The 11,468-nt window shown below is 48.1% G+C and overlaps 1 protein-coding gene across 3 annotated transcripts in view; it reads left to right on the top strand.

The window, feature by feature from the left end:
• Positions 1 to 8,891, top strand: part of OTUD5 (OTU deubiquitinase 5) — a 26,252-nt gene extending 17,361 nt beyond the window's left edge. For 2 of the 3 annotated variants that reach the window (XM_014538241.1, XM_014538240.1), the window contains 7 exons: positions 1,601 to 1,665; positions 1,753 to 1,909; positions 2,007 to 2,155; positions 5,483 to 5,686; positions 7,124 to 7,316; positions 7,405 to 7,518; positions 7,814 to 8,891. In XM_014538241.1, the coding sequence (XP_014393727.1) occupies positions 1,601 to 1,665; positions 1,753 to 1,909; positions 2,007 to 2,155; positions 5,483 to 5,686; positions 7,124 to 7,316; positions 7,405 to 7,518; positions 7,814 to 7,935 (1,004 nt within the window). In that variant the 3' untranslated portion in view covers positions 7,936 to 8,891. The remainder of the gene's footprint in view (positions 1 to 1,600; positions 1,666 to 1,752; positions 1,910 to 2,006; positions 2,156 to 5,482; positions 5,687 to 7,123; positions 7,317 to 7,404; positions 7,519 to 7,813) is intronic. The other variant, XM_005864516.2, reaches the window with a different exon arrangement.
• The last annotated feature ends 2,577 nt before the right edge of the window (positions 8,892 to 11,468 follow it).

Here is an 11,468-nt window from a genome sequence, read left to right as displayed (position 1 = left end):
CATCTTTGTTTACATCAGTGATGGGGCTATCCCTTCCCGCCTTCACGCCTCATACTCCCCCTCACCCTCAGGTCCTTGCACACCTCCAGGAAGACTTGAGAACAGGCATGGGCCCCTATTCTTCTATCTCAGAGCAGCCCTTCTCTCCTTATCTCACAAACCCTCCAGGGAGGGCAGGGGAGGGCAGCAAAGGCGTTCTTCTGGCAATTCTTCACTGAGGTAGACTGGCTGTCATGGAAGAATTCTGCCCCTGCCCCCATGGAAGAATTCTGCCCCTGCCCCAGGGAGATCCCATCAGAGCAATGGTCCTCTGGGGAGACAAAGGAAAATGCCCTCTTCATCTTAGCCAGTGGATGTAACGTGGGCCTCATCTTCAAGCCCACCTTAATTTCCCAGGGAGAAGACTCACTGGCTCCCTGAGTTTGTTCATGCACTTAGCAAATTTCCCAGTTTCCTGCACTGTCTTGGGCCCTGAGCTGGGGTAGACTTGGATGTGAATTGCCCTCAGTAGGAAGCCCTGTGTGATCAGGCAGATGACTTCTGTACACATGTTTGATAAACCTGGTGATAGAGGTGTCCAGGAGGGTGGGGAACTATTAAAGAACATATTGGTGTTGGATAAGTAGGCAATCCAGCAGGATGGAAGGAATGTCCTGAAATGAGGGAAGGAATGTGTGAAGATTCTCAAGTCAGGCAGAGGGGAGCCTGTGTCTTAATTTGACTAAAACTCCATGATGCCTGAACCATTTGGGCCTCAGGCTGCCCTTGGTTAGGTGCATTTGTATCTTATCTCTCTTACTAGACTATGTACTTCTTGTGGGCAGAGGCAGGGTTTTACTAAGCTCTGTCACCTTCATAGTACCGCACATTTAGGCCCTGGGGAAGGGGAATCTGATTTACTGAGTGACTGCTCCCGTCTCAAAACCAGTGCTGGTCACGTTACACCCATTATCTCATTAATCTCACAAGAAGGCCTGCCAGGGAGTTATCCAGCTTGTTCCTGTTTTACACGTGAGGCAGGTGAGGCTCAGTACACTTGGGTCACTTGCCTCTGGTCATTTAGCACTAGTACTTGGCAGAACTGGGCTTAGAGCCCAGCTGTTTTCCTTTTTTTTTTTCCCCAACCTACAAAGGCCATGCTGACTCCAGGAAGTTAGGTACACTGAATTCTAGACTTGAATTGGTCACACATTGACTTTCTGTGTGAACTTGGTCAAGCCACAAGCTCTCCCTGAGCCTCAGTTTCCTCATGTGAAGAGTGAAGGTGGGGGTATGGAATCGATAGTGCTTCGGGCCACTTATGGGACTTAAAATGTTTGTTGACTTGTCTGAGTAGCCATCCAAGCCCTAGACAAAGTCATCTGCATGAGAGGCCTGTGGTTGTGTCCCTCTCACCTGTACTCTTGTTCAAAACTGTCCCTGTTTGCCTTTTTCTCCATGATTCCATTCCAGCCCACAAGGCCAAGAACTCTCCAGGCCCTGGGGTAGGAAAGGAAGTTTTCCTGGCCCCGAGCCCTTCACCCCAAGGATGTTCTGTGACTTAGAACTCTTCTCTGGTGCCAGTTCTAATCCCAGCCTCTCCTTTCTTCTGCCTCCACAGCTGACCAGGTGTATGGAGACCAGGACATGCATGAGGTTGTACGAAAGCACTGCATGGACTATCTGGTGAGACTTTGTAGAGACCTTGGGGTAGGGGCAGAGTGGGAGGATCCCCTCCTCACACTGACCTCGACCCTCTGGTCTGTTGTGCAGATGAAGAATGCGGACTACTTCTCCAACTATGTCACAGAGGACTTCACCACCTACATCAACCGGAAACGGAAAAACAACTGCCATGGCAACCACATTGAGATGCAGGCCATGGCGGAGATGTACAACCGGCCTGTGGAGGTGTATCAGTATAGCACAGGTACTTCTGTGGTGGGTAGGTGAGCGACCGACGGCACCTGGTCTGAGCCTGCCCCGCCCCGCCCACTGTGGATGCTACTTCCTTCTCTTTTCTGCAGAACCCATCAACACATTCCATGGGATCCATCAAAATGAGGACGAACCCATCCGTGTCAGCTACCATCGGAATATCCACTACAATTCAGTGGTGAATCCTAACAAGGCCACCATTGGTGTGGGGCTGGGCCTGCCATCATTCAAACCGGGGGTAAGCATGTCACCATGCCCAAGATGGCTGTTGGATTTAGAGGCCAGAAACCTTTGTTTGGGTCTCAGTTTTATCCTAGCCCACAAAAATGTCCTGTCCCCTCTCTGAGTTGCCTCTGAGGTCTTACCTCTGTGAAATCAGGGAGTCCCCCAAGGTGATCTCTCAGGGCTCATTCTGTGGTCTCAGTTTATCTGTCTGAGCTGGCTCACCCATCTTTGTTCCTATGGAGGGTTGGCATTTTGGGATATGGAGTCATATTGGGAACCATAAGCCAGGGCTGGGGCTGGGTGTCTTGGTCCCCACATGGATCCTCCTCTGAAACTCAGCAGTTATAGACATCTGCGGTTACAGAGACTTAGAGTTCAGGCCTGGTCCCAACACTTAACTGGCTGTGGGACCTAGGGCAGGATTCACAAGTAATTTGGGCTGGCAGCTTGGCTGATTCAGACAACGCCTAGCACTGGGCCTGGTGCCTAGTAGGTGCTCAGATGGTGGCAGTACACTTTCCCAGCACACACTGGCAGATTCTCATTCTCTTTCATAAATATTCGCCTGCTGGGGATTTTGATATCTTCTATTCAGGTTTCACTTCCTACAAACAGAAAGTGCTCCTGCCTCATTTTAGGAAACACACACCCTAACACCAACACACCCTCTAACATTAGGGGTTTTTTTGTTTTGGTTTTTAAATAAACTTTTAATTTTAGAACACTTTTAGATTTTAGCAGAATTATTACGCTTAGAGAATTCCCATATACCTAACTATGATTAACATCTTATTAGCATAGTACATGTGTCACAGTTAATGAGCCAATATTGATATATTAACTAAAGACCATACTTTATACAAAATACCTCAGTTTTCCCCTAATGATCTTATCTGTTCTAGGATCCCATCCAGGATCATATTACATTTAGTTGTTGTCATGTCTCCTTTGGCTCCTCTTGGCTGTGACAGTTTCTCTTGATTTTCTTGTGTTTTTTTCCGATCTGTTTACAGACTCTATCCTTGCACCTTTTCTAGAATGTCATCTAATTGGAATCATACTGTATATAGTTTTTTCAGTGTCTTGTTTCACATAACACTATATTTAAGATTTTTTGTTTGATCGCTTTTTTTCCTTTAAAAAAAAATGTGAATGCCTTAAGTTTACAGAAAAACTAAGAAAGATAGTTCAGAGTTCCCCGCATCCATCCTCCGTCCTGTCCCGCACACAGTTTTGTTACTAACCTATCATGACTGTGATTCATTTGTTACAATATATGAACCAATATTGGCACATTATTAACTAAAGTCATCATGTCTCTTTAGGCTCCTTTGTCTGTGACGATTTCTCACACTTTCATGTTTTTGATGGCCTTGACCGTTTTGAGGAGTACTGGTCAGGTATACTGTAGGATGTTTCTCTTTTGGAATTTGCTGTTTTTCTCATGACTAGACTGGGGTTACGGGTTGTAGGAAGGAAGATCACAATAGTAAAGTGCCATTCTCATCACATCATATCAACAGTATGTACTGTGAACATGATTTGTGATTTGTTGTTGCCTTTGATCACCTGGCAGAAGTAGTGTTTGTTAAGTTTTCTCCACTAATATCACTCCTCCACCTCCTTCACTCCCTTTTCCACATTGTACTGTTTGGGAGCAAGTCATTGTATGCAAACCACACTTAAGTTGGTGTTGCCCTGGCCAGCCAGCTCAGTTGGTTATCTGCCTGATATGCCAAGGTTGCACGTTCGATCCCCGTTCAGGGCACATACAGGAGTCAACCAATGAATGCATAAATAAGTGGAGCAACAAATCGATGTTTCTCTCTCCCTCTCTCTCTAAAATCAATAAATTAAAAATATTTTTTAAAGAAAAAAAAAAGAAGTGGCTGTTATGCTCCATCTCCTTGAGGGCAGTATATTCACATAAATTATTTGGAATTCTTGCAAGGGAGATTTCTCTCTTGTCCTCCATTTATTCAACCCTTTGTTTATATCAGTATTGGCTCAGATATTTATTTTATACTTTGGGTTATAATCCAATGATATTTTTATTTTGATGCTCAAATTGTTTCAGTTTTGGCTATCGGAAGCTCTCTTAGTGTCTCTCTGACACACTCCCATCATTGTGGTGGTGGTGGTGGTGGTGTGTGTGTATGTTTTGTGTGTTTTTTGTCCTTTTTGTTGTTGTTTTTTGGGGTTTTTTTAGCACTTCCTAACTTTCTGGTACTAAAAGTGTTCTAGGCTCAGCTTGTATGTTTCCTTCCCTGGTCTTAGAACCAGCCATTTCTCCTTGGTTCCAATTATTAGAATGTTATTAGAAGCCACGATCTGGGTGCTGAGTGTGCTCCTTGGTACTGGGGTGTCCTTCCTTCTAGGCCCTTTCAGCTGGCTGAGTAAGGAGATATATGTGTATACTAACCTGTGTGTATACACATATCCAGAAATATTTCTATGTATAACTACTCATATCTGTATGAAGCTACCAGCTGATAGGTACTGCTTTGTTTTAATTTTCAATTTTCTAGTGACAAATGGTATTGAGCATCTTTGCATGTGCATATAAAATTGTGTGTTAAGATTTTTTTTGGCCATTTTTAAATTGTCTTATTCTAATAGAGAGTTTTAGATACTTTTTGGACTATTATCCATAGGTAAAAATTATATTTTATATCATTACTTTGTGCGCACACACATTGGTGTGCAATATATGTCCATTAAAATAATGTTAGAATTTTGCTGAACAGTACTCACATTTAATTTAATCCCTGGGATATGCTCTGATATTTTTTATTATTTTGGTTTTTAAAATGCAGTTGTATCTCACAGTCTAACAAAGAGCACTCATACAGTGCCCCACAACTCATAGCACCTCACATCATGCTAATACTACTCGTCCCCTTAAATACCTGACTACTCCCTCCACCCTGTGCACATACAGCTAACTTCTCAGGTGATCTTTTCTTCTTGTGCCATCTGAGCATAGATGAGGAAGGCCTCAACATTGTGAAACTGTCATCACTGGGTAAGGCTTCTTTAAACTCCAGCCTAGGCTGGAGGGCACCTGGTTGCCCCAGACTTAGTACTTCACTTGAGTTGTCTTTGGGTTGGGAACAGGGCTTCTGAGTGTAGGAGTTTGGAACTACTAATCCCACCACCCAAGCCTGCTTTTCCCCAGTCCCTGATGAATAGGCAGCCTGCCCAGGGGGGTGCTTAGCAAGAGTACTTGCCTTCCTGTCTCCTCTTTCTGGGCCTGTGGGCCTACCTCTCTGAGCCAGATCCAGCTGCTGGCCAGAGCTCAGAGTGTTACCCCATTTCCTTGTTCCTCCCACCTTTGCAGTTTGCAGAGCAGTCCCTTATGAAGAGTGCCATAAAGACATCAGAGGAGTCATGGATCGAACAGCAGATGCTGGAAGACAAGAAGCGAGCCACAGACTGGGAGGCCACAAATGAGGCTATTGAAGAGCAGGTGGCTCGAGAATCCTACCTGCAATGGTTGCGAGATCAGGAAAAACAGGCCCGCCAGGTCCGCAGCTCCAGCCAGGTAGGTCCTAGGCTCTGTCACTGGCCTGGCCAAGAACCCATTTTTTTCCCCAGCTCTGCCCCAAACAGGCAGAAAAATTAAGCAGTTTTGACATCTGGGAGAGAAGGAAGCTCCCAACCCTATCTGTACCTCATCTTGGCCTTAGTCTTGGCATTGTGCCTTAGAACTCTCAACACCTGTGCAGAACAAGCTCTTAAGGAATGAGAGAGAGAGAGCGAGAGCGCAGTCACTGGTGGTGACATGTAGGATGGATGGATAGTTTCAGAGGGACAAGCTTTTGTTGAATATTCTTGTGTGCCAGGCTCTGTGCTGAGAATATGAAATCAGGTCTAGCCTGCTCCGCCCTCAGTGGTCCCGTCTATTGAGGGAGACAGAGGCATCAGTGGGGCCCTTGACCGTGGGTGGGAGACCAGTGGAGATGGGGGCTCTAGTTACTATTCCCGCAGGAGGGTTGAAAATTTTAGGGCAGGGACAGGACAGGATATATAGACATTTGAGGAATCACAAAGAGTTTAGCGTGATTGTAGATGTTGGCAAGTGCTGATTCAGTTGTTCAGCAAATATTTATTGTAGGTCTATGCCCGTACTGTTCTATGTGTACAGAGGTACATTGGTGAGCCAGGCAGGCCCAGATCCCTGTCCTTGTGATGCTTGCATTTTTGCAAGAGTGGAACAAAATAAACAGTAAACATAGTGAGTACATTGGTTTAGAGGTGGTATGGATGGGAAAAAAAAACATAGAGAAGAGTAAAGGGAATAAGTGGGGCTGGGAGTTCACAGTATTAAATAGTGTGGGCATAGTGGGTCTCAGAACAGGTGAGATTTGAGCAAAAACTAGCCATAGGTGAGGGAGGTAGCTAAGTGTATGTGCCGGAACAGAGAGAGGACCAGCTAGAGCAAAGACCCTGAGGTAGCACACCCCTGCTGGGATTCAGGAGCGGCCTGAGGCCAGTGTGGTGGAACAGAAGTCAGAGAGGCAGTGGGGCCAGATTAGGAAGGGACCTGTGGGCCGTGATGAGGACTTTGGCTTTTATTCTGAGTGAAGCAGATTCACTGCAGGGTTGTGAGCAAAGGAGGAATAGGATCTGACTTAGGGTTTAACAGGTTGCAGAACGCAGTCTGGGTGGCAAGGGTAGAACAGGGGACCAGTGAGGAGGAAGCTGCTACAGTAGTTCAGGTTGCCACTGATGGCACAGGCAAGGGGGAGGGAGAGAGTTGGGAGGCACTCTGGATCTATTTTGAAGGTGGAGGTTTCCTATCAGTTGGCTGTGAGGGTGTGAGGAGGGTTAAGGAGCTTACCTTCATCCTTTGGTCCATGGTGTGACTGGGAGTGGTGGTGACCTATGTAGAAGCTGTGTCACAGCCAGGATTGCCGGGGATGGGGCAGAGGAACGTTGAGGCTGTTGTAGGTTCTTACCTCTTACTCCTTCCCCACAGCAGCCCCGGAAAGCCAGTGCCACGTGCACTTCCGCCACAGCAGCCGCCTCCAGTGGCCTGGAGGAGTGGACTAGCCGGTCCCCGCGGCAGCGGTCACCCGAGCACCCTGAACTGCATGCCGAGCTGGGCATGAAGCCCCCTTCCCCAGGCACTGTCTTAGCTCTTGCCAAACCTCCTTCACCCTGTGCACCAGGTCAGTGACTTGCTGACAGGGAGCATGCAGGGCTTAGGAGGTGCCGCCTGGGTCCTGGGCCCTGTCTCTGACTGTCCATCTGCCCCAGGTACAAGCAGCCAGTTCTCAACAGGGGCCGACCCAGCGACTTCCCCCCTCGTGTCCCTCTACCCTGCTCTGGAGTGCCGGGCCCTCATTCAGCAGATGTCCCCCTCTGCCTTTGGTAAGCCTCCTCTGTCTAGGAACCAGGGGCCAGCCGGGAGCTGGGGAGAGATGGAAGAAGCAGTATGTCTCTGTGGGGTGGCTCTGGAGCCTCTGGCCATCTCCCCAAAAAAAGGGAATCCTTTAGGCCCACGGGATCTGTCCCAGAGGGGTTCTAAATGGGTTTCATAGGCCCAGAGGAGCCTTCTAATAGGAGTTAGAGGGCCCTGGATGGGATCTTTGCAGAGCCAGGGGTCAGTGAATGGCGAAGAAAAGACAGGCTCCGTCATTCTTTTTCCCTTCTTCTTGCCCAACAGGTCTGAACGACTGGGATGATGATGAGATCCTGGCTTCGGTGCTGGCAGTATCCCAACAAGAATACCTAGACAGTATGAAGAAAAACAAAGTGCACAGAGATCCGCCCCCAGACAAGAGTTGATGGAGACCCAGAGACTGGAGACCGTCTCCCAACCCCACCACTCCTGCCCTCCGGTGCCGCCTCACCTTTGGCTTTCTTCCTTCTTGCCGTCTTCCTCCTTCCCTTTCTTTCCTTCTTTTCCTCCTCCCCGCCTCCCTCTTGCCGGTCCATCCCTGCACCCCCTCTCATCGCTGCCACCACCACCATCATCTGTCTCTTCCCCAGCTGACGTGCCCTGTTGCCCCCTGCACAGCACCATCCCTGCAATCCACAGGGGACTCGGGCAAGGGTGCCGAAGGTAGGCGAGAGGCACAGAGACAAAGCAACTGGCAGCCAGGCAGCCCCTGAGGAGAGACATTCAGACAAAAGAAAACCTCCCTGACCCCCATTCCTCCCAAGTTCAGAAAACCTTGTTACCCCACCTCTACAACTATGTCAGGGAAGTGGGAGGAAGAAGTGGGGGATTCCCCTTCCCAGAACCCTAAGAATGTCTGAGCCTTCAATGTTGAATTTTTTTCTTTATTAAAATGTACTTTTATCTTATAAAATTAACCAATCAAAAACGACATAGATAACAGCTTTGACTCTATGAAGGTGGCATCTCTCTGGTTTGGGGGCAGGCAGGCAGGGGGGCCCAGAGGGGGCACAAAGACGTGCTGCTGTCTCTGGCCTCCAGCTCTGTGGAGATGGGCAGTGTCTAGAGTATGAGCCAGGGCGGAGTAGGGGGCCAAGGGTAGCAGGTGTCCTGTGGGCTTCGGACAATGAAACTCTGACCTCACTGCATTCCTATTGCTTCCATCACCACCAGTATCTGTAATCTTGGGGTGGGGGCACCTTTGAGGATTATAGCCGCCACTCAGGATTCGAGTGTGGGGAGTGGGAGCAGCCTTGGCAGATGGGGCACTTGTGCCCTGCAGGTGTTGACAAGATCCGCCATCTGTAATGTCCTTGGCACAATAAAACCAAATGTCAGTTTCCCTGGAGCGCCTCTATTCTGTGTGGGGCAGAGTGTGTGTGTGTGTGGTGGCGGGGGGTGGTCTCTGGACAGAGACAGCGAGGGTACAGGCTTTGGCTTGACCTCTGAGGGCTGCATGCTCTCCAGGAGGATCTCTGTGGGGCCGAGTTTGTTCATATTTGACTCACTGCTTACTAATCCACCTCTGGACCTGTTACCACCAAGAAAGCTCCATCCTTGCGGGTGACTCCTGCCTCAGCACTGGCACAGGATGTAGCCTGCCCACCTTATGTCCTGGGGTTTGATGGGAGCAGAGGACTGAGCTGAGGGCAGGGACTGAACTTCCAACTTCTCTGCCTGCCTCTTTCGCCATAAATGTTTGCTCTTCTGATCGTTTGATGAGGAAACACTTTGGGAAGTACAGTAGATGCTTCACATGAGTTCAGTGGAAGGGACCAGATGGACCTCCTCCACTGGGTTTTAGAAGCTGAGGAATGGCTAACCCCTTTTTTATTTATCATGTCCCCCAGTTCTCTGACAGTTCTGTGTCCCGACCTTCCTAGGGGTAAAGCCAAGGCAGAGAAGGATGGCTGGCCCTAGGTCAGTGGTTCCCAAACTTATTTGGCCTACCGCCCCCTTTCCAGAAAAAATATTACTCAGCCCCTGGAAATTAATTTTTTTTAAATTTTAATAGCAGTTACTCATCGCCCCCAAATGCACCTGTGGCCATCACCGCCCCCCTGGATCGCTGCAGCGCCCACCGGGGGGCGGTAGCGCCCACTTTGGGAATCACTGCCCTAGGTTTTGTCAAGTGTCTTTTTTGCTGTGCCTCAATAATGGGGCCCCTGTGGAAGGATGCGTGCCCAACTCTACAGGCGAGGGTGTGGCTGGTTGAGTGGCTGTCGGAGGGATGTCTGAAATCATTGGTCAAGCATGTGTATGCTGGAGAGTTGGTTTCAAACCTTCCTCAGCTTTTTCTTGCCATTTGGCCTTGGTCATATCACAGGCTCTGAGTTTCAAGTGGCCCATTTGTACAACAGGGGTGATTAATGTCTACTATCTCACACTCTGGTTGTGAGCATTGAGAGAGAATGCATATGGTCAACATAATGAATGATGGCACAGTGCCTAGCACATTCCAAAAGCTCAAATGTTAGTAGATATTTATTCTACTGTTGAAATGTAAGCACCGTTTGCCCCTGCCTACTTCTTTTTGCCTCCAGTTATCTTGGGCCTATGTGTAGAATTTGCCCTTCCCCTGTCCCGAGCCCTAGGCCTTGTCTTTCAAGATGTGTAGAGGGTCTCCTTCTGAGAAGCCCTGTGTGACCTCATCCACATTCTCCCATCTATCTACAAATACGTCTTTTTTAAATATGTTTTTTATTGATTTCACAGAGAGGAAGGGAGAGGGAGATAGAAACATCAATGATGAGAGAGACTCATTGATGGGCTGCCTCCTGCATGCCCCCTACTGGGGATCAAGCCTGCAACCTGGGCATGTGCCCTGACCAGGAATTAAACCATGACTTCCTGGTTCATGGGTCAACACTCACCCACTGAGCCACACTGGCCGGGCCAAATATGTCTTTACTCCTTCCCCAATAACTGTACTATCAACTTCCTGGGTAAGGGCTATGATGCCTGACTTATCTTTCTCTAATATCTGCACTCCCACCAGGGCCTGATAGGTTTACAGTAGACCCCTAATAAATGTCAGGTGAATAAAGGAGAGTAACATGTCTATTTGCTTTTTGGGTGTTGTCTGTGTATATGTTACTGTAGTGAGTTCAAGTCTTTATGCGCATCTCACAGAGTGTTTATAGTTGTGTGTGTGATGAGGGCTTGCTTCCAGGTGTGCCAGATGATGACAGTTTGTGTCTGTTTCTGAGACTGAGTGCATGTTTGTGTGTTTCTGTCTGTGATAGCGCATCTGTGGTTCTTTCTGATGGGGTGGATGTCCATTTGTGTTCCTGTGATGGATTCTGGGCAGCTATTTCTGAACAATGTCAGTGACAGTGCTGTATGCCTGCGGGTACATGCATGTCTATGACTGGATCTATCCGTCACAGGTATCACATATATATGTTTGCCTTTGCAGCAGTGCATGTGTGTCTCAAGCATTTGTGTGGCTTCCTGGGACAGCACAAGTTTTTATGTGACAGTGCATATTTGACGGTGCCAGTGCCTTTGTGACAAGTTCTGGTGGTGTGTCTGACAGACATTTCTGTGTCATTGTCACATGGTAATGTAGGTCTACGTGAATCTCTCTGGAGTGCCTGTCTTTCTGTGACTATATCTGTGTCATTCTGGGATATGACTCTCTGGCAGCATGCCTGCCTGACAGTGGATGGAGCTCTTTGTGACAGTGCACGTCTGCATGTGTGTCTAGGACAAGTTTACATGAATGTGATGATACGTATTTGTGTATATCTCATTTGGTACTTCATGTGTGTCTCTTTGGAGTGCATGTCTGTCTTCCTGCAGCATGAGGCCCGACTCTGTTTTTCTCAAATTTGTGACTAAGGGTTTTTACCACCTCTCAGCCCCTGTCTCTCACCTGGAGCACACCCCCAAGCCACCACCACTCTGGCTTGCTCCT

This window comes from Myotis brandtii, unplaced genomic scaffold (assembly GCF_000412655.1).
Source record: "Myotis brandtii unplaced genomic scaffold, ASM41265v1 scaffold1875, whole genome shotgun sequence".
NCBI lineage: Eukaryota > Metazoa > Chordata > Mammalia > Chiroptera > Vespertilionidae > Myotis > Myotis brandtii.
The sequence above is the reverse complement of the archived record's forward strand: the minus strand, read 5'-3'. Positions and strand labels throughout refer to the sequence as shown.